Source organism: Typopeltis vanoorti, chromosome 9 (assembly GCF_054136105.1).
Source record: "Typopeltis vanoorti isolate ZY-2024b chromosome 9, IOZ_Tvanoo_1.0, whole genome shotgun sequence".
In the NCBI taxonomy this organism is placed as follows: domain Eukaryota; kingdom Metazoa; phylum Arthropoda; class Arachnida; order Uropygi; family Thelyphonidae; genus Typopeltis; species Typopeltis vanoorti.
The window spans coordinates 17,128,807-17,152,912 of NC_143557.1; the positions used below are offsets into that span (position 1 = coordinate 17,128,807).

General features: G+C 34.3%; 2 protein-coding genes across 5 annotated transcripts in view; one reads left to right on the forward strand and one right to left on the reverse strand.

Moving 5' to 3' along the window:
- LOC150102901 (E3 SUMO-protein ligase RanBP2-like) overlaps positions 1-24,106 on the forward strand; it is a 673,019-nt gene that overhangs the window by 644,406 nt on the left and 4,507 nt on the right. The gene's annotated exons all lie outside the window — the stretch shown is intronic.
- LOC150102902 (uncharacterized) overlaps positions 1-24,106 on the reverse strand; it is a 646,700-nt gene that overhangs the window by 12,493 nt on the left and 610,101 nt on the right. For 3 of the 4 annotated variants that reach the window (XM_090397408.1, XM_090397406.1, XM_090397407.1), the window contains one exon: positions 16,236-16,312. In XM_090397408.1, coding sequence (XP_090253534.1) covers positions 16,236-16,312 — 77 coding nt within the window. Of the gene's footprint in view, positions 1-16,146; positions 16,313-24,106 lie in introns of those variants that run through there. The other variant, XM_090397409.1, reaches the window with a different exon arrangement.

The following is a 24,106-nucleotide window of genomic DNA, read 5'->3' on the forward strand; positions in this document are numbered from 1 at the left end:
TTTAGGCCAAGTGGCCTATTCCGGTCTCATGCCATCTCTTTCTTGGTCTTCCAATTCTTCTTTTTCCACTTATTTTGTATCTGTATAATATTTTTGGTAATCTGCTGTTGTCCATTCAACTTAAATGTTCTATCCATTTTTGTTTGTACTGTCTTATGTAGTAATTAATTGGTTTTATTTTCAGGGATTGTAAGATTTCTTCATTTGTTTTGTGGTCCCACTTGTGTTTTTCTGAGGAACGAACTTCATTTCTGCTGTTTGAATTCGTTTTTCATCTTTCCTTTTTATGATCCATGTTTCGCTTCCGTATAGTAAAGTTGGTTTTGACAAGACATTATATAGTCTCATTCTGGTGTGTTTTTGTACTAGGGATGGCTTAAATATATTATGTTTACTTGTTCTAGTATTTTATTATCTATCACTGTTTTACTTCTTATTGGGTTTTCTCCTTTTAATGCCATTATTTTTGTTTTTTCTTTAGATATTGTTTTGAGATATCATTTAATGATTTTAATGATCTTTGTAACTTATCTTCTGATGTAGCTAATACTATTTGATCATCTGCAAATAGTAGTGTATCTATCTTCATTTGCAAGGTCATTTGTATACCAAATGGGTTATACTGTTTCCATATTGTTATAATTTTATTTATATATATAATGAAAAGCAGAGGTGAGAGGGTACATCCTTGTCGTACTCCTCTTGATATATCTTTCCATTCTGAGATTTGTTCTAATTTAACTGCTATTTTATTTCCTGTATATATATTTCTTGAATGGATTGTAAAAGTTGGTTTGGTATGTTTAAATCGGTTAATATTTTAAACAATTTTTGTCTACTAATTTTGTCAAATACTTTTTCATAATCAATAAAGGCCACGTGTGTTTCTTTTTGAAATTCTCTTCTCTTTTCTATTAATAATTTTAAAGTAAAAATTGGATCTATGCAGGCTCGGCCTTTTTGAAAACCACACACACACACACATATATGTATGTATGTAAAATGTCATCCCTATGAAATTTTAAATAGCTTATTGTAAATTTGTAACACACACAAAACAAAACAAAAAAGTTTGGACTAATTTTGGATTTGTAACACTGTGTTTATGTCGATATTATAACAAAAAAAATGTGTATATATAAATTACAAAACCATTATGACTAAAGATGATGATTATCGTGTTTTTAAATACTAGAGAAGATTCTTATATCACTTGCTTTATAACCAAATGAAGAAGGGGACTTTCTGCCACTATCTCTGACCATGAGTGTTTTAATAATACATGTGACAACATTCCATTTTGCTACTTGTATATGAAAAATATGAGAGAAAGTGAATGAGTAAGTTAAAAACAAAAGCAGAACAAATGAATTGGAAATGAATGATATTCAGTATTCATCACTAGGTAGTTGCACAGTCTAGTATGATAGTACATATAGTGAACATGTATGTGCATGTTTTGTAGCTGCTTTCAGTCTTTAACAGTGACTCTGCTTGAGGAGTGCATACAGCTGTTGAGCAGCATACTGTTATGTGTGTGCGTTTCTTGTAAGGAAAAGGACTTCCTGCAAAGGATATTCATAAAGTGATGTATTCTCTTTATGGTGAGAAGTATTTGTCACTTTCCCAACAGTTTTTGCTGGGATACTCAACTCTTCACAGTGAAGACTGATTTGGTCACCCTTTTGAAATCCAGTAGACACCACTGAGACAGGTGAAACAGATGATCAGAGATGACAGGCAGATAATGAAAGAGAGTGTAGTGAGTACAATTGATTGTCCTCATGGTCTAGACTACAGCATGATGCATGATTGCTTACATTTTTTGGAGAGTGTGTGCATGGTGGATGCTCAGAGAATTGAATCCCTAGCACAAAATTAACTGAATGGGTCTGGCCTTGCAACATCTCATGCTATGTAGATGAAGGAGGAAACATGCTAAACAGGATTGTTACAGGGGATGAATTATCAGTTCACTACTACCAATCTAAATGAAACTGTGCTTCAATGCAATGGAAATATCTCACTTTGCTGGCAACCAAGACTATGCCATCAGTAGGAAAACTTATGCTTAGTCATGTGGGATTCCCAGGGAGTACTATATCTTACATAATGCCAGAGGCGAATGCTGGTCTTGAAATTCATGCTTGCTCTTGTTATCATTCAGGGAGTGAGAGGTGTGATTGAAGTTTGATTAGCGGAATGATGAATACTGATCATTTAAAACTATATATTTAGAAATTTATGTACATTTAATCATACAAATACAACATTTATTTTACAAATGATATTCTATCTCTTTCAATTTAGCTACTTGAATAAAAATTCTACCCTACAGTTCTTTATGAACTGGTCAATAACATCGTCATAAAAAGTTGGTTGTAACTTAATTTTCCCAAGCAACACGCACACTTGTAAAGGCTGGCTAGAGCTACTTTGACTGCATATGGCCTGTGTTTAAGATGAAGTGAAGGGAGCGGAAATGGCTATGCGCACGCATGAAATCACAATGCTGCAGCGAGGACCTGGAAGCTCCCACAACTGAGCAAGCCAAGGTAGCTTTGACTAGACGAGCAAGCATCAGCCTTCGATACACAACGCAAAGCTCGATTATTGCCTCGCAAGCTTAAGACATCTTCTGTCTACAAAAATAAAAGCCTAAATGGAATGCTTATAAATGCATGCATTTATTAACAAATAAATATTACTTCTTTCTCAAGTAATGAGCTTGCGCAGCAAACATTGGGAATTCACCCCTGCTTAATGCCATATCTTACTGTGAAATTTCATTGAATTTTCAGGATGCAATTCACCAAAAACATTCAGCACTACCAACGAAGAGTATTACTCCTGCATGATAATGTGAGAACTCATACAGCTACAGAAACTCTGGAGAAAATTCAAGAACTTTAGTGGGAACTCCTTCATTCACCTTACAGCTCCAGCCTCACCCCAAGTGACTTTTACCTGTTTAACCTGCTGAAGCAGCACCCTGTTGGAAAGATTTTGCTGCTGATGAGGAAGTTTTAAATGTTTGGAGTTAGCTGAGACAACAGACAAAAGGTTTTGAAGTACTGCGAAGGCCATAGGACAACTGTATAAATGTTGAAGGTGATTTGTACATTAATTAGAGAAATGTTTTTACAAGGTTCATATTTCACTTGTTTTATTTTAATAAAACCATTTGGAACTTACTGACTTTCCCTCATATATGACTTCTGCTTTGACTCAACCTGAATATTTTCCTCTGTGTAGTGACTATTCCTGTGATGCATAGCACTATATACATCCTAGAGGGAATTTATGAATCGGAAGCACTTAGGATATTGCATAATCTCAGTCATAAATGATATAGGTAACGATTTGATGGAAATGCAGATGCGGAATTAGATGGGATAGGAATTGGCATTGGCTCTGATTAGGCTGTTTAACTTAAGTCCCAGCATCTGGTAAAAAAAAAAGTATTGGAGAACTTGGTCAAAGACAAAATTTAGGAATGGATGGATAACAGGATAATGTCCTGTGTGGGCAGGTGGTGGATTTGTGAAGGTTTATCTTGCCTTAATAATTTACTGATATTATAATCTTCTGAATTGGATAAAGTGATGTATCAAACAGGATGATACTGCTGGATTTTGCAAAGGCACTTGACAGGATACCTCATGGAACTCTATTACCAAAATTAGAATGCAAATAGAGATGGATATGAAATTGGTGATATGGATACAAGGGTGACTGGACAGATACCAAAAAGTAGTATAATAGAGGAGCAGAATCCATTATAAAGCAAGTGATTTGCAGTGTGCCACAAGGCTCTGTGCTTGGACCACTACTGTTTAATTGGTACATAAATGATATGACTTGGATATTGAAGAGCGCACACACACACACACACACACACACACACACACTAACAATCAGAGATAAGGAAGAGTTATTGTTCATCTTTATATTGCTTTGATACAGCCACACTGGATTACTGTGCTCAAGTCTAGTCACCTGGGTTTCTTGGAGATAAGGAAGTGACAGAGAGGATTCAGAAGCAAGTGACCAACAAGATGTGTTCTCTAATGATGAATTGAAGGTTTCTGGATTGCAAGGGATACAATTATAAACATTTAATTTAATAAAAGGGTTTTATAGAATTGATGCATAGGAAATATTTCTGTACTTTGCTAGAGAAGCAGAGTAAGGGTTCACCTGAAAACATTTGGTTTCCAGGTTATGAGCACTAGATTTTTTGCTGAGAGTAATGAAGTGGAATGGACTACCCGAGTCTATTGTGAGTGTTCTGTCTGTCAGTGAGTTCAAGGAGAGATACAGTAGATACTTCATTGATAGTTTTAGTCACCCACAATGAGTCTTCCAACTTTCTGTAGGTACCCATGCAATAATAGTAGCAATGAGTTTGTTTTCCTACACTTGGGTAAAGGATTAAACAACCAGAATCTTAATTTAGATTATTACTAGTTTACTATGAACAATTTTTTTGCAAATTAGTCTGTTATTTGTCAGGTCTCTGATTTGATTTCAACTGCATCAGTCCATCTATATTTTTACAGATCTCTTGGTCCATTCTGTTACAGCTGCATTTCCATCTCAGATTAGGTCTCCTTATACATTTTTTTTTTAATAATAAGTTATTTTCAAATATGTTCATAAGGTTTTGCTCTAAACATGTTCGCTGCCACGCTACTTCGGCATAGTCTGTTCCCCTACGCCGAGCAATTTCACTTCTTCAAAGTCAGTACGGTAATCTCGTTGCCGGCGGTAAGCGTCATACGAGTATACTCATAGTTGGCTTGTACAGAGCATATACGATCTATGAGAATACACAGTTTTGATGCTAGCCCCACAAGCCAAGCATTTTCACTTCTTCAAGGTCTGTACAGTAATCTTGTTGCCCGCGGTAAGTGTCATATGAGTATACTCGTAGCTGGCTTGTGTAGCTGGTTTACCAACTACGAGTACACTCGTAGTTGGCAGCGAATGTGTTAATATCATCTGTTCACTCCCGTTTGTTCTCAAAATGGTGATTATCTGTGGTCTTCAGTTTTGTAAAATTATTGCCATGTTAAAGCTGGTTTGACTACTGTCTGTTACGTTGCAGTTAACTTAGTGTTATGGTCATTTCATATTCAGTATACCAATTTAATTGTTTCTCCTCCGACATGCACCATACTAACCTTAGTAACTTAGGTAAGCTGGAAAAGAACTTGAATGAGGTATGCATTCAGGTAAATGTCTAAATTTATTAAGTTTGCTAAGTTTCTTTATAAACTTTGTGCACAAAGCACATTTTGACAAACTCAGTGACATTTTTCCACATTTACACAAACTCTTATTGGCAATGTATAATTGATAATTAAATAAAGATGATGTACCCAAATAGAAAACAAACTCAGATTGACCTGTTGTAGTGATCTAACCAATTATATATTTTCACCTCTTGTTAGATCTAGATATTCTGTTGCTGACATATTAAATTAACATTCTAATTCTTTTAAAAATTGAGACATCAGAAGAAGAATTCATCATAAAATATTATTATCAGAATCACTTATGTTTAATTTTAATGTCTAAAAATTTTGTAAATTTTTCGGTTAAGTTTCATAGCCATTGTCAATACAGTTATAAGAAACCACAAAAAAAAAAAAAAAAAAATCCAATTGAAAGCATATGATATTATGTGCACGATTGGCTGCAGGAATAGCTCCATCTGCATTCATATTTATTCAAAATTACAATAAAATAATTTAATAAATTATTTTTAAATATAAACTTTTTTTGCAAATTAAGAAATGTCGCATGAGTGATGAGTTTTAGGCAATCATTTTTGTTCAGGTTTGGGTTGTGAATGTGTATCACAGATTTTTTGGAGAGTTTTTACAGAAGAAAGTAGCTTTTGTGTAACATTTTGGAAGACATGTATCGTATGTCTTTATCTAAATCGTATGTTTTTATGGATAATGTGTGGCTTGCTAAACCAGATATGTTGGATTCTTTAAGTGAAATGTATTCCTGATGTTCTTCAAGATGAATTTGTCCATATCAACCAGTTTGTCCATAATAGCATAAGCCACAAGAGCACTGGATTCTGTAAACTCTAGGATAAGAAAAACAGGGATATTTGTCTTTAGGTGAGATAAGGGAGGTATTAAGTTTGTGAACTGGACAGAAAGTGACTTGTATGTTAATCTATTGAAGTAATCTTGCTATTTTTATGAAAGTCCTTTAACATATGGAATACAAATTCCGGTAATTTATTCTTGAGATGGGTTAGGACGACAGCCGTAATCGTTATTATTTCAATAGTCTTTGCATTATAACCATTAGGAATAAAGGTAGTTCTGATAATAAAACAGTTCTTTGTTTAGAAGAGAATCTGTAGAACATTTTGTGAGCTCTGTTGACTAAAGATGTAATACACCGTATTTCTTACAAGGGTGATAATGCAAGTTAAAATCAATGTATTTTCAAGTATGAATTGATTTTCTATATACTGAGAACTATAGACTACAATTTGGTTTCAGTAGAAAGAGAACATCCAGAAAAGGAAGACAATTGTTATATTCTACTACCAGGGTAAATTTTGATTCTTGGGTTTATTGAATTAATTTTTTCAAGAAATTCATGAAGATTGGACACAGAGGAGTTTAGTACAGCAAACATATCATCAACATATCTGTACCTAACTGATGGTTTAGGTGAAAAATGTCCAGAATATGTTGTTTGAAATGTTCCATAAAGTAATTAGCTAGTGTTGGGAATGGGGAGACCCCCATAGCTGTTCCCTCTATTTTATGCAGTTTGTTCTAGCATCTAATGTATCCTGAATTAATGAAAATGTCAAATAATTTTATGATATCAGGAGGAAAGTCTTTATGAAGCATATCAATCATATCTGTCAGAGGGATATTTGTAAAGAGTGAGACTACATCAAAACTTACTAGAAGATCTGTGGGTTGTAAGGATAATCCTGAAATTTTATTCTTGGATGAAATGTATTGAATTTATTATGAAGAAAACAGAATTTCCAATTAATTCTGTTTCCTTCTTTGACACAGACCTATTGTGAACTGCATAAGACATCTTATGCAGTTCACAATTGCATAAAAATGTCTTAACAGCACATCTTTATGCAATTTAGGAAGGCCAATACAGTCTTGGAGCAAAAGCATGATGAACTTTTAGCCTATTTCTTCATCCCAAGAATAAACTTCATCCAAGAGGCTATTAAGTTTATTGATTTGTGATTGAGTAGGGTCTGTGTCATTGTTTCTGTACGTAGAATGATCTTAATGTAGAAGACTAAGTTTTCTAAAATAATTGTTCTCGTCATGAATTACAACTGCTCAACCTTTCTCAGCTTTAGTAATAATTAGGTTTTTATTACATTTAGAGCAGATAAGGCTTGAAATTGTTTTTTAGATATATTACATTCAGGAAGTATTTATTTAAATAAAATATACTCTGCTTGAAATCTGATTTTACTCGCTAAATTATAAGAATGGTTACGAAGCCTTTATCTATCCTCCTCTTTCTTATCCTGAAGTTTACAGAATCCCCTGCTCTTGTGGCTTATCTTATTATGGACCAATAGGTCGATCTGCACAAATTCATCTTGAACAACATCTGGAATATATTTCACTTAAAGAACCCAACAAATCCTGTTTAGCAAGTCATGTTGCATTATCTACAAAACACAGGATTCAGTGGAACAAAACAGAAATGTTACACAAAAGTTATTTTCTTCTGGAAAGACTACATGTGTGCCTCACAGCCTTCTGGCTGTGAGGCACACATTCACAATCCAAACCTGAACAAAAGCAATTGCCTAAAACTTTCTCAATCTTGGGAAGTTATATTGACTAATAGTCACCATTCGTGTGTTCCTCAATTTGTCATTTATTTTGAATATACATTAATGCAAATTGACTATTCTCCTGCAGCCGATCAGGCACATAATATCACTTGCTTTCAATTGAAAAAGTTGTACTTTTTTTTTTTTTTTTTTTTTTTTTTTTTTGTTTTGTAGTTACTACAACTATATTAACAATGGAACTTAGCCGAAAATTTTACAAATAAAGACATCAAAATTAAATGTGATTCTGGTAATAATATTTTATGATAAATATGAAATTAACAGTTTTATTCAAATATATAGAAGTACAAATATAGAAGAATATTCTATGAAAAATCTCTACATGGGGCAATTTAGCATTTTAATGTTCACTCCCTCACCTTTCCTGGCACAATCATATCACTTCTATAGCATCATCAGCTTCTAAAAAAGTTGGTCTCCTTTTCTGCTCAAAATAGTACTCCTCTGGCAAATGGTTACTTACTCTATATAAATCCTAAATCTGACCAACATTGGAATACTATCATGTTTGTAATTGTGCCCCTAAAACTCTTTCTAAAAATTCTTGATGCTGTTTGGATAAAAGGGCAGTCCAGTTGATTAATGAATGATACTTCTCTTGCAAACTCTCTTCAACTACTTTCAAGAATATCAATTTCTGCATTGCCTCTTCTACAGATATTTCTATTGCCATTGTTCAGCAGAACCAGCCTTCCATCCCTGCTAGATTTATAGGAACTCAGGCAACAGCTGCTCAACATCCCTTTACAGTCAAACAGCATACTCACCTAACCTGCTACTCCCAATCATCTTTCTCCTTCTACCTCAATTCTGTGAAAGAACAGCCTCTCTTCATGAAGCATCTATAGGCTCTTCTGCCTTCATGTGTGGAAGAAATATTTTTTTTTTTAAAAAAATTACATTTTAATTTGTCTTTGAACACATAATAGGAAAGATACACACAAAGCCATTTCCTCCCTTGGTGAAATTCAGTTTTCGTGAAAGTTAATAATAATAAATGAATTAAAGATATAATGGGTTTCCGCATAAGAATTCTTGTATTTTAAATGAAAATATTTATTTAAAAAAAAAAAAAAAAAACCTCTTGTACCAAATATTGTAAATGATGAAGTAGATAATTTTAATTCTGAGTGAACAAGTTCAGTTTATACGGAAGTTATAAAACATACATGCTTCACACGTAGAACATACATATCTGTCTAATTTTGTCTTTTGGCATTTATAGTAAACTCACTTTGGATGTATATACTATATCATTTATGTACTGATGTTGAGTGAATAGCACTAGTTATATAACCCATATAAAAGTCATCACAATCAAATTCTTGCCATGTACAGGATATTATGACAGTACTACATGAAAAAGTTATATCATTACTAACTTCCTATTGACAGTTTTACTCCAAAATAATCTGCTAAGACTTTAATATTATCAGAACTTTTCTCTTCCTTTCTATTATCAGATGTCTTCCTTCTAAGACAATTTTTTATTATATCAATCCACCTAGACTTTGGTTTTTCCTGGGTCTTTTTCTGCCAGCCTGGCAAAGAATACTTGTTTGGCAAATATTTCCTCTCTCATTTGTTATATACCACCTAAGATAACCTCTGCTAACACATTTCCTGAACACTAACAATGACAAGTTCTTTCTTAATATCTTCATTTTTTTTAATACGATACTGCTACTGATACCTATGTTCACTCCCCTAATCTTTCTCAGAATTCTATCTGTGGTCTCCAATCTCTGATCAGTTGTTTTATTTCTAACCCAGCTCCCAGATCCATAAGTTAAAATTGGTTTGAACACTGTCCTGTATATAGCTAGTTTAATGTTCTGATTAATTTTTCTTTTATTCCATATAAATCTATTCAGCTAATTTCCTTTTATTCAAGCTTTACCAACTCTCTATTTCCATATTTAATTTGTCCTCTTCACTGAACGTTGTGCCTAAATAGCTGAAATGTTTGACATGTTCTGTAGATTCTACATTCAGTAGAACCTACAGAACAAATCGACACAAGTGATGCTTTCAATGTTTCTATTTATTTTTTATTGTTTTTGTGTTTTTATCACTGATTTTCATATCAAATTTATTACAGCAGTTATTCAGTTTAGTCAGGGAACCCTACAGATTTGTACTGGACTTATTTAGAAGTACGACATCATCTGCATGAAGTAAAGAACTGAGATTGGCATCTCAAATTTTGGTATCAGGTTCAATACCACTTTAATTCATAAGGTGATCCATATAGATGACAAATAACAATTAAGACAATGTGTACCCATGTCTCACAGCTCATTTAACATCGAACTATCCTCCTTCAATTTTAACTGCTAGCTTAAAATTGAAGGAGGATGGTTCAATATAATTCCCAATAGACATCATATAGATGTGCTTTGAACAGCTATCCTCTTGGTACTTGTCATATCTTTTGTAGATCTAAAAGACTTAAATACAGATCCTTATAACATTTCCATCATTTCTCAACTGTTTGTCTTAATGTGAAGATCTGATTCTGACAACCTCTATTTGGCCTGAACTCACCATGTTCTCCAATCTTCCTTCCCACAATTTTTCTTAGCCTTTACTGAAATCTACTTGCATAAGTTTGTATACTTTACTTTACTCCAATCATCTGAAATTTGACCCTCTTACTAAGGATTCTGAATTATGCAGTGTACCAACTGTAAAATTTTTATATCTCCATATTTGAGCATGTCTGGTCGAATATTATCTCTCTAGCTGCCTATCCACATTTCACATTTTTTATGGCTTTTTCTACTTCAAGTATTGATAGGTAATCCTGATTGCATTGTTGTTGAGTGTAGAAAATGCTGTGCAATTTTTCACAATAATTACTCCAGACATCTAGAATATCTTTATTTTCAGTTTTTTATGTCCCCTTTATCATCCCTGATTCCTTTTTCCACTACTGTTTTCTATTTCTGAGCTTTTTCAATATCCTCCAGAATATTTTGGCAGCTTCCTGATAATTATTTTCTAGGTTTTTTCCAGTCTTCCCATGACTTTTGTCATGGGAAGACTTTATGCGAGAGAGCCAGAACCATTCTGTCATGATACTCATAGTTGCTGTAAACTGTTGTGATGCTCTCACAATTTTAGTGTTGTGATTCCTAAACTATATTCCTTCCACCTCCTTCAAAATTTCCACACTAATTGTATACTCTGCATTACATTTTTGCCTACTAAATTCCAAAACCTTGTGGTGGTTTTATTCACGTAGCCTATTCAGATCCTGTATTCCACATCTGGTCTATTCCTCATAGTTCTTCCCAACTTGGAATCTGCAAGCAGCTGCATATTTCTAATTAAGCTTGTCCCAATATCATTAAGGCAGAAAAAAAGTGATCTTTTTCTTTTTGGGGTATCCTTTCCCATACACAATCTAATATCCATCCAAACAGCAAATCATCACCTATCCAACTCAGTGGTCTCCTATCCAATCCCACCCAATCCAGCTTAGTTACCAACTTGACACATGGCAATCTATCAAAGTCATTGGAAAAATTCAAGTATACTACTGCATATGCATCTCCCTTATCCAGTTAATATGTCACCTTGGTGTAGTACATAAGTAGATTGTTAAAACATGACCTCCACTTAACCAATCTATGCCAACCATCATAGAGAATACTGCATTCTCTTGACAGTATTGCCAATATTAACCTAATTCTGAATTCTAGCTGTCACTATCCTGTCCAACAACTTGATCAAAACCCCTATAAATTGTAGCTTCAGTCTTCTCTCCTTTTTTTGAAGTGGAACAATTTTATCTGCTTTCTGTCCTCTGCACTTGCCTCTTTGCAAGACACATGTTAAACAAGTATGCCAAGAGTACTGTTAACTCCCTGAGCATTCCTTTAAGATGTGATAATAAGTTTGTTAATTCCTACTATCTTATTAACATATTTACTTAATTCCTTGTCACCTCCCACTCACTCTTACCTGTGCTTCCTTCACCATACACTCAAGCTCCTCATGATGTTGCATTCATGTGCATGAAATATCCTGAGAAACTACTTGATTAATACTTCATCCATATCCTCTGCAGTAGTTATCAGGTTACTATTTTCATCTTCTAACCTCATCTTCTCATAATCATTCTTTATTCTACTTGCCACATATCAAAAGAACTCTCTAGGAATTTTCTTGTCTTGACTATGTTCTGCTTATACTGCACTTTTGCTTTACTTGCCATCTGTCACATTCCTGGTCTCCTCTTTGTACTCTTCATGTAGCTGTTTATTATCCTTCATCTTGTGCTGTCTCCGTAAGGACTTTTTTTTTAAATTATTGCATCCTTAATCTCTTCTGTTTTATTCCTAACTTATTAAACCTTATCACCCTTGGAATAATACACTTGTACTTTGCTGCTGCTAAATATCTCTTGATCAGTATTCAGGAAACATCAATTTCCTTTCCACCTAACTCCTCTTGCCATGCTGTAGCTCCTATTTGTCTCCAAATTCATTTTTCATAATCACTAGCCTTTAGTTCCATGTATGTCCTTTCCTCAGAGCAGTTCTTATGCCTTGCTACAATGCAGGTGATCACCTTGTGTTCACTCTTACCAAATGGAGGAAGGTCAGATTATATCATTAGAGATAAGACTTTCAACCATTGTGTGCCCTCCATTACATATTGCCTAAGATAGATATCCCCCAAGCACTCGAATTTGTTTTCCTTATTTTCAAATATCTCTCCTTTACAGTCAATATTACTATAATCCAAATCACCCATAAATGATCACCCTTCTCTTGCTCACTTAGTCAGTTTGCCTATTCAGTTGTCTCCACCTTATTTTTGATGCTCCTTGCATTTGTAAATAAACATTTTATTTCTTTGTCTATAATTATAAGTACTAGATAAATATATCTTCTTTCTTTATAATTTTTAATTTCATCTTTGATCACTTTTGGTAAATTTAAGCGTCAATTCACTTTTCCACTTCTGTTGCTTTTTCCAGTCATGATTGTACTCTACCCCAGCACACAAACACTAAAAGTTGTGAAAGTTCCATGTAAGGAAGGTGCACGCATGCACCGCATAGGCTGTCTGTCTTGCGGATTACCACTGTTAGGTGGTGTATAGCATAGATGCATCATCTCATCATCTTCTTTATACCCTCTTTTACCTTGCAGTGTCGAGGGTCCATTGATCATCGGACCTCACTCCCTTTACAGGATAAGGTGGTCAGCCCTATGGCCTGTAGTGTTAAGTTCTCAAGGCCAGTTTGCCTGCTTTGCGGGATGAAAAACCCCAGAATAAACTGGGGAAAAAACCCTGCTGTCCATGCCCAAGACTGGCTAACTTGGCTATGGCTGAGGAAGATCCTTCAGCTCCTCATGTCACCGACGGGAATCGAACCTAGGACACTCTTTCCCCAGGCATATGGTTGTGAAGCGCATAGCCACTAGGCTAACCGTGCGGACTTAGGTGGTGTATAGCATAGATGCAATAAGTAAAATTTTTATAACTTGAATTTTTTTTTTCATAACCCTTTCAGGATAACTTGCATAGATATGAATTTACTTAAGTCAGAGACTGTCTGTACTTAAGTAAATTCAATTTATGTAAATTGACTATAGATTTGACAAGAGTATAAGCAAAGAATGTTTATATGTGACTAGTCTTGGTATGTATAGAGGTGGCTGATTTCATATTCAAACTTCATCACTGGGAGCTAGATCCGGGAAGATACTATGGTTAAATTGATATGGAAGCCATATATTCCACTTCCCATAATGTTTTTGCACATTATGAGATACTGAGCCTAAGTGATGCAAAGTCAACCACCTCTGTATACAAATAGACTAGCTGAAGATAATTTATGCACAAAGTTTGTTTACTTATGCTTGTTAAGGATTAAGACAAGAATGCATTTTCTTGTTAAGTGTAACATATGAATTTCCTGGTGTTTATCGGATCCATTGTAACTGTGGTCTATCCTACTTTAGCCAGACCAGATGATTTGTAGCTGTTCATTTTGAGGAACATAAAACTTAGCTGGAACAATCTGGACTTGAAAAACATGTTATCATCTCTAAGCAAAAGGTTTACTAAAAGAAGATTAAAGTTCTTCCCAAGAACAAGTCACTAATTAAAAACCTGTATGAGAAAGCTATGAAGCATCACATCATTTTAATTTAAATAAATCTGATGGACTATGTTTATCCCTGATTTTAAAAGAAGCGTTAGCAACATTCGTCTACATTTTTTATGCCTTTTACCATGTTGTTATGATTTCAGTTTTAATTAGACTTGTGCTTCTCTGCTAAAACGCATTACTCATTTCACATTGCTAATCTTTATATTAGTTACATTATGCTAGCTTGTCCTTCGGTTTCAGTTTTCGTATCAAATATGCACATAATATAATAGGTGAAAATTTATTATTTATTTTATTGCAGAATTCCAAAAAAAAAAATAAATAAATTTACCTTGTGCAATTAGCACACACTATATAGAAAGATGCAGTAATGCACTACATTACTGCATCTTTGTTCCATTTAACTTAGCAGTAGCATTCAGCTATCAGTATTCTAGCATATGTCTTTCTGTTAATATAATTTAGTTATTTTAGGTGGAAAAATGGGTGTTTTGTTCTTAATACACATGTGGTTAGTTCTGTTTATTTGTATAATTAAATTACTTGGGATATAATTGGTTTTTCCAGAAACCTTATTGTTTTCAGAGTCACAGCAGAAAATGAATGTTTCTTTTAAGAAAATAAGTGCCGAACAACAGAAATTTGCCTTTCAGTAAAAGTAGAGTTTTTTTAAATCATTATATGTACTAAATATTTCAATGTACTGATTTCATCATTCATGGATTGCTTAAGAAAGCATATATTGCTCAGGCAAGGAGATATGTTTTGCATTATGGGAGATACTGAGATAGTGATGATAGCTTGGTCCACCTTTGCTCCGAGTTGCCTGGTGTTGCACTACCTTTCCTCAGTCCTGAAGATATTTTCAGGCGCAAACTTTGTTTGCTCACACTTGGATAAAGGATTAAACTAAATTTATTATAGTCTAACCAAGTGCAAAATAAACTTTCAATATCTTTCTCTAAATCCAGAGTAATTTAATAATAAGGTGGCACACCTTTTGGCAACTCCTATAGGTAAAGATGACCTCTCCATTGCTTTTGCCTTGGTATCGCCACTTCTGAGCCTAGGTCGAAACTGGTCTGGGTAGTGGCCCTTCCCTTAATGCATAACATTATACATATCTGCAAGATGCGTTTTGCATTATGGGAGATACTGAGATAGGAGTGATGATAGCTTGGTCCTCCTTTGCTCCAAGTTGCCTGGTGTTGCACTACCTTTCCTCAGTCCTGAAGATATTTTCAGGCGAGGGGCAAACTTTGTTTGCTTACACTTGGATAAAGGATTAAACTAAATTTATTATCAGCAGCATTAAATTACAAGTACTTTCCAGAGCATTCAAGTTCATAAGGATTAGGTCATCTTCAGTTGTGTTGCTGTCATTATTCAGTGAGATAGCTTTGTTGATAACACTATCTCATTACCATGATGAACAAGAACAGGCAGATGCGGGATTACCACTTGGTTTTGCACCAATGAAATTTAGCATATGCTTTCTCTTAGCCTGTGTTGTGCATTCAAAATAACTTCATGAAGTACTTTTCTTGTTGCACAGAGAGCAGACTGTGATTTTAATCCCACAAGTTGCAGTATCTCAGATATATATGAGACATGCAGGTTAATTTAGTTTTTTGTGTGTGCACGTGCCACAGTGACAATAAAATCTCTGAAACAAGCATTCACTGCTCTGACAAAGAAAGCATACGAACTGTATTTTTTTGATTGAAGTATGGAAATGAGGACCAAACCAGACTTTGTCTTCTCACATAGGCTATAAATTTCCCAAGGTATTTCAGATAATGGTTAAAGGGTACGCATTTGTCAATGCTTTTGCTAACATCATGAAAACAATTGCTACATCTGTTAACAAGCATCTGCAGCTTTTGAGATCCAATCCAAACTTGCCATAAGATCTATAATAACATGCTGAGCCAGTTCCCTAACCCACCTTAGAAACAGACCATTAATGAATATGGTTAATGTTGAACATGAAAAGTGCAATATGTTCTTGTGAACTGGTTTCAAATTTTCATCTACCATTTATACAAGTACCTCGTTTCATAAGTTGAATTGAGTGATCTGGTGGCAGATTTAAATCTTATCAAAACAGCAGCTGAAATTAAGACAATGAAGTTGAAAGATCACTTTATTTCAAAAAAAATTAGCAAAATTTATCTTTTCTTTTGCAGTGATGTTAAAGGCTTAATGAAACAGTACCATTCATCGCAATCCTGGTGGATATATTTTTTCAATTGCTTCATCTTCATATAGTTTGCATGCTGTGCCACTGTGCACTGGAAATAAATACTTTCTATTAGCATATCCTCTGAAAATATGACTTTGATTGTTTACATTATATTTGATCATTCAAACATATAATTAAAATGAAATATATATTGATGTTTATAAATCATGGTCAATTAAAGATCAATATATATTGATTCTTAAATATATTAACAATAGTGACATAAATACAAATGAACACAAATACAAGGGTAATAAATAAAAAATTATCATAGTGAAATAAATACAAAGAACTGCAGTGACCTCAAAAGTGATAATGCTTTTAATAGGCACACCTTTGGATAGTCTAGCTAAAGAGCCATTAGTGTTGTGAAAAAAAAGGGCCAATTCATCAGATTCATGCCATGGGTGAAAAGCATTTTTATTGTCATTGCTTCATATTACACTTGGTTTGGTGAAAATGCCATTATGGCTTCCAGTATTTAGAGGACAAGACTAAATATCTCCCACCCATGAAAGTTTTTTTTTTTTTTGTAAACCTATGGTATTTAGTGCCATGAGTGGGTTAATGTATTTTATTAACTGTGTATACTTTGGGTAATATTTACATATATGTACACAGTCCCGAAACCCTTCCCTATATCCCAAACATGGAACTTTTTCAAACCACATTAGCCTCAAGTAAGCACGGCTGTCGTCCCACACTGGGCCATGAACTTCATTCCATACTTAAGGACAATCACAAACATCCATACCAACAATAAGATTCAGACCTGCAGTCCTTCGGTTGAAGAGCAGCATGCTAACTACTTGGCCAGCCAGGCTGGCAAGGGGAAAAATAAATAAATAGAGAGGCCATTTTTCATTGGCCCACAAATTTGAATACTTTGAAGGTTCTTGTGTTGATATTTTAAATGATTCTTCACTTGTTCAATAAACAATTCTTCAGTCTTTTAAAAGACAGTACACATAGCACCTGTTGTATACAAAAAAAAAAAAAAAAACGGTTACACCGTGTCATTAAAAATCTACTTTTTGCACTGACATTTTGATGTGATCAATGATAAACATGGTAAATATGCAATTAGGATGTTTCTTCTATACAACAATAATATTCTGCAACATGCCTTTTCTTAATCACAAACAATCTATAAATGGAAGAATTCTTAAATTAATTAAATTAACACCTATATATATATTTATAGTTTTGTATGAAATGTAATCAGTATATCAACACCTTATTTTGGTTCCTAAAAAATGGAGAATGATTGTACAATTTTAGGCTCATATTCAAATTAAGCTCATTAAAAATAATCAAACTTATCTTCTTTGGAAAGAGATTTGTTTTGCTTTGAGCTCTTGTTTTTAATTCTCCATAAATGTTGACCACAGGGCAACCAAAACATGGATATCATGTTATTCTGAATCACAAATTGATTTCTACAGTCACTGCACTTATTGGCTAGATATACTGTAGACAACAATTTGCATAAAGTGATTTGTTTCCTGTTTTCTTGAATAAAATATATTTAAATTGAAAGCTTTTTTTTTATATACATAAAGCTTTTATGTATGCACCCCAGAAGCATTAGCTTTATGGAGTGTTAGATTAACACGTTCGCTGCCAACTACGAGTATACTCGTAGTTGGTAAACCAGCTACGAGTATACTCGTATGACGCTTACTGCCGGCAACGAGGTTACTGTACTGACCTTGAAGAAGTGAAAATGCTTGGCTTGTGGAGCTAGCATCAAAACTGTGTATTCTCATAGATAGTATATGCTCTGCACAAGCCAACTACGAGTATAATCGTATGATGCTTGCCGCCGGCAACGAGATTACCGTACTGACCTTGAAGAAGTGAAATTGCTTGGCGTATGGGAACAGACTATGCTGAAGTAGCATGGCAGCGAACGTGTTAAATGATATACTCGTATGACGCTTGCCGCCGGCAACGAGATTACCGTACTGACCTTGAAGAAGTGAAATTGCTTGGCGTATGGGAACAGATTATGCTGAAGTAGCATGGCAGCGAACGTGTTAAATGATAAAGAGGAACATATAGCATGTGAGAAGTGCAGTGAAAGGTTAGGGTGGTCCAAAAATGAGAACGGTGTTATCAGGAATAATCAGAAAATGTATTGTGGAGGTGCTTGTGATGGCAATAAAAGAAGTGACGTGAAAGAGCTTTGGCAAGAGCTAATGAAAAATGAAGAATCAGGTTAAACGTGAGGAGGAGGAAATTAAACATTTAAAGAAGAGAATAACTTGTGTAAATGAAAAGGAGGTTAATAAGAAGTAAGTATCTAAAGATAATAGGGGTGCTTTATGTGGCGATTTATCATTAAAGGTGTGGTAAAAAATGCATAAGACATGTTTTCTAGGTGATACAATAAAACAAATATGAGATTCTTTGCATATAAGGAATGGGTGCCAGAATTAGTGATCGTGGTGGACACAAATGACTTAGATAATGACAAGAATGTGGAAAGGGTTTTGAAGTTGTTGTTGCAGGAAGTGAAGCATAATAGTGTCATTGAGAAAGTGGTTAGTTTGTTGTCCAGATATGATAGTAGTGAGCTGAGAAGGAGAGCAATGATATGAATGACAAGAATTGCAGGCAGAGAGTGTTCAATTTGTAAATGTATAGAATGCATTTGAGTGGGTTTGGTGTTGGTCATTTGGAGCAATTGTTTACTAAGAATACATAGTGTTCACATGAAATGAGTACTGATAAGAGTAACGGAGAGAGGGAGTTGAGAAGAAGGTTGTGGAAGGACAGGAGGAGGATAGATGCAAATATGAGGAAACAATTATGCAAGGGCAGAATAATGCACTGCAAATGATGGGGATGATAAATATGAATGAAAATCAGTCAGGATCAGGGAAACGAGGATGGTCAGAATTAAGAGATAAGTGTACAATAGTAGAGAGAGAGAGAGTACAGAGTGATTGTGTTGATGGTATTGTATACTAATGTACAGAGTATCAGAAATAAGGGGACTGACTTGTAACATTAATTGAATCAGTATGCCCAAAGATAATTGGTGTAGGTAAAACTTGGTTGACTGAGGATGATATACTGTCTGGACTTGAAATGGTAAGATATACTATTTTCCAGAAGGTGAAGAGAGGAGGGGGAGAGTATTGTTAATGATAGCAGAGGAATTGTCCTTCAAAAACAGAAGTGAAAAACAGTAGTATGTGTGAAGTTGAGATTAACAGAATAGTATATCTAATACGATATTGTATAGTCCAGGGAATGTGAAGAGCACTGATTGTGAAATGTTTAGACAAATGAGTTGGGCAAGTAAAAGGAAGATGATCCTAATTGGAGATTGGAAAGAAGAGATGGTGTATGGCAGAGCTCTGCAACTGTGTGTTGGCTGCAGTGTGAAGGTGTGTTGCGTGTGTTGCATAAAGCGTTAAACAGAATAATTGCTGAAAATTTCCACAGCGGAATCCATTTCGCTAAGTATCAGTACAACTTTTAGTTAGCGCCATTGAAGAAGATATTTGGTCAACCGCTCGGAACCTTTCTCCCGGAGTCTATACCGACTTGCATGCAACCATCACTTTCATTTTCGTTGGGGTTTTCTATAGTTCATTGAAGTATGAGTGACAGTAAATGTAAACAGAAGCTAAATTGTGCAGATCTGCACTAAGGAGTCCGAAAAATTCTTTACTTTAAATAGAATGTAATTGCAAGATGTTTCACGTTCTAGAATTTAAATTTCACTTTCAAAATTATATATACAAACTATCTTTTAATTATTTTTTATCCTTTAAGAATATTTCATATCAATATATTTTGATAAATAATTGAGAATAAATGCAGCGGAATTCATCCCTGTGGTTTTATCACAGGGATGAATTCCGCTGTTTTATCACGTAGTAGTTGCTCGGTTTTATTATCGTTTGACCAATAAAAATAAAGCACCTCACTTATTCATACATTATTATTGATGTTTATTCTAACTGCAACGTGACTAAATGAAGAGCTAGTGCTTTTATTTTTTTTTTTAGTTACTATTAACGCTTTACAATAAATTCGCACAGTTTTATTTATCAAATTGGTGTTGAATTACCTGTAAAGCAGTCTACATTGTTCACCAAGAGAATGAAGACAACAGAGAAAGCTCAAAAGGTAAGTTACTTGGTTGCTGAAATAATTGCAGAAACAAGGAGCCACACACTATTGCCAAAACCACTATAAAGGAATCTTGCTGTGCTATTGTTCGAACAATGTTTGGGCCCGAATTTGAGATAAAAGTTAATAAAATCCCTTTGGCAGATTACACGATTGGAAGACATATTCAAGACATGTCTGCTGACATTAAGCTGCAAATAAAAGATATTTTTCAAGACGATAATATGATTTTTACATTGCAGTTAGATGAATCAAGAGATGTCAGTGGGTTAACGCAATTACTCTTTTTTATACGTTTCATTCATAGTAACAGAATTATTGAGCAATTCTTGTGTTGTCTAGAACTTCCAATGAAAAACCAGAGGCGAAGATATATTTAAAACAGTAGATTGCTTCATGAAGGAAAATAATTTGCTATGGTTAAATTGTGTAGGAATATGCACAGATGGTGCTCCTTCAATGGTTGGTTCAACAAAAGATTTCACAGCTTTAGCAAAGAAAGAGAATGAAAATATTATAATTACTCATTGCTTTTTACATCGCGAAGCACTAGTCGCGCAAACCACTGTTAATGAATTAAAAAAGGTTATGGACAAAGTTGTTCAAATGGTCAATTACATTAAAAGTAGACCTCTTAAATCAAGGTTATTTGCTAAAATGTGTGAAGATATGAGGGCAAAATTTAAAAAACTTATGCTACACTCAGAAGTTTGTTGGCTGTCAAGAGATCGAGTGCTTTGTCGTGTATATGAATTGAGGGAAATGATGCTTAAACCTTTTGAGGAAAATCAACAAATGAATTCTGCGATCTAATTCAAAACAAATTATGGTGCACAAAATTGGCATATCTTGCTGACTTATTTGAACACTTGAATAAAATAAACACCAGTATGCAAGGAAAAGGAGAAAATATCTTAACAGTAGTAGATAAAATTTGTGCTATGAGAGACAAGATAGAAATTTGGAAAAGGAAAGTGAAAGAAGGAAATTTTGAAATGTTTTCCAAAACTGCAGACTGTGAACTAAAATGTGATATCAGCTCGCTAATTGTTGACCATTTAACAATGCTCGGAGAGAAAATTCATCACTACTTCCCAAATATTGAAATGCAAGACTATGATTCGATCAGAAATCCATTTTTTTCAACTGCAATGATTAACTTGTCACTTATTGAAGAAGAAGAATTGGCTGAAATAAAAAAATGATTGAAGTCTGTTAATGATGTATGAAGAGGGTGATTTAGACAACTTTTGGATTCGTGTTTCAAAAATGCACCGAAACATAGGTAAAAAAAGCGTTAAAAATTCTTTTGCAGTTTTCCACTACATACATGTGTGAAGTATCCTTTTCAACGATGGCAAACTTGAAGACATTGAAACGTGGAAGCTTAAGAATGCTTGATGACGAAATGCGAGTGTCTTTATCTACTATTTCACCAAATATTGAAAAACTGTGTTCATCCCACGAAGCTCATATATCTCATTAAAATTCTATTATTATATATTTCTTTCTTTTCTTTCTATTTCTTATAACAATGGCATTAATCTTGGAAATAAATATTTTGTATATTTTATTATATACAAAAATACAGTATGATCGAAAAAACTCAACAAGCGAGAGAATCATTTCAGCTCACTTGATGTGTTTTTTATTCAATCATACTGTATTATATATTTTTAATAAAAATGAAAGATTTCATGAGATAGGTTGTGTCGTGAAACAAGTTTAACCTCTGGTTTGCTAATAGACTGTGTCGTGCCCTCAAAACAAGAGTATAGTCTAACTATATCACGCAACCTTTAAAGGAGTTATAGATATTTGATCTTATCAAATATCAAAAGGAGTTGCTTGTTATAGTAATGATGGGATCAATTTTAAAAGGAGTAAGTGATTAATCACTTACTATAAATAGTGAATTTTTATTAACCCGGTATCGGATGAACAGGAAGAGATTTTTAAATAAACCTTCTAAAAGTTATACAAAATATAATTGTAAATGCATATACTTAAACTACATCTGATCTGGCCATGAGAAGCACATCAGACTGAATTGTGCTGTGAAATTATGTTCGTCGAAAAAGTGTGTCACCAACATGAAAAGTTTGGAAAGCACTGGTGTATGGTAACAAGGAGGGAGAATTTGTTGAATTTCTGCAGGATAACTATCTAAAGCAGCATGTGATGGAAGCAACGTGAGTTTTATTGGTGCTAGATTTGGTGATAACCTCACAGGATGTGGTTGTGAATGAGGTATCAATACTGGCAGTATTGATATATAATAAAAGTGATTGCGAGGTATTGGTTTGGAAGGTAGTCAAACAGGAAAAAGTTATCAAGAAGGTCTATATATGGAACTATAAGGTGGGTGATAATGAGAAGCTTTGTAGTCAGCTAGCATCAATACATTGGGTTGGTGAATTGTGTAGAAAAGAAGTTGACAGTGCATTCAAAATAATAAGGCAGTATCTAACACAATCTATGCATAACTGCATACCAAAAGTTAAGCAAATAAATAGAGTAGGAGTGAAGTTGTTATAAGTACAAGACAGTTTGCATGAAGAATATAAACTGCAGACCAGAAAAGTGACGAGCATGGTTAAGAAAAGGTAGAATATTAGAAGAGATTGGTCAATCAGGTCAAAGCTAATCCAAGGGAATTTTTCTATGTGGCAAGCAAGAGGAAAAATAATTGACAGGTTGACACTAGTGGATAGTTAAGGTAGCAGAGTAACCATAGCAAATGATACAGTGGAATAGTTTAAGAAACACTGTATCATATCATAGTATATCATTGTGGTGTGAATGATGCTGTGCAACATGTAGGAGAGAGAGAGGATTATGAGAATTAAAGGTAAAAGAATCAGAGGTGTATCAAGTGTTGCTTGGGTTAGATATTAATAAGGCTGTGGGAATGGATGGCATATCACCAAGTATTTTTAAAGAATGTGCAAAAGAGTTACCATGCTCTTGTCCTAGTTTAGTGATCACCTTGCAGTGGAGAAGGTTCCTAAGGAGAGGAAAGAAGGCAAAATAATACCCCTCCACAAACATTATTCTAGAACAGAAGGTTTGAATTATACACCAGTCTATCTGCATTTGTGATCAAAGTGTTGTAAAAATTGGTAAGAAATACACCGGTATCCAAAACTTAAGCACGAACTCTATTTCTGATAATTACAATCGCAAATTCAGACAGATCAGCTTGTGGCAAGTTGTATAACTGATGATTTCGAGTAGGAAGTGGGTACATATTTAAATGTTTGAATTGTGCACAAAAGGGTCTCAACCCCATGGAACACAGAGGGATGCAATTTTGGGTTAGATGTTTTGGAATGCAGTAGGGAGACAAATTGCTGCTTGAAATTTCCCTCCAGAAAGCAATGCCTTATCATTCCTCTGAAGGCGGAGTGGACCAGTTTGCCTCACATATTCCTGAATTACTTGGTGCTAAGCATAGTATGATGTTGTGAAAGCTGCATTGCATTTCGGAGTGGACATATCCCATGGTGAAATGTCTCTCTGCATAGTTTTCTGTAAGCACTGTACGTTAATTCCTTAACTACGTTGTTAGGAAATTTGTAGCTTTTGCCACAAACATATTGCAATTTAATTTTTACGAAATTTATAGCACATTTTTTGTGTAATATAATTTATTAGTATGCTGGTAATAAATTTATGTCCACATTTGGCTGTA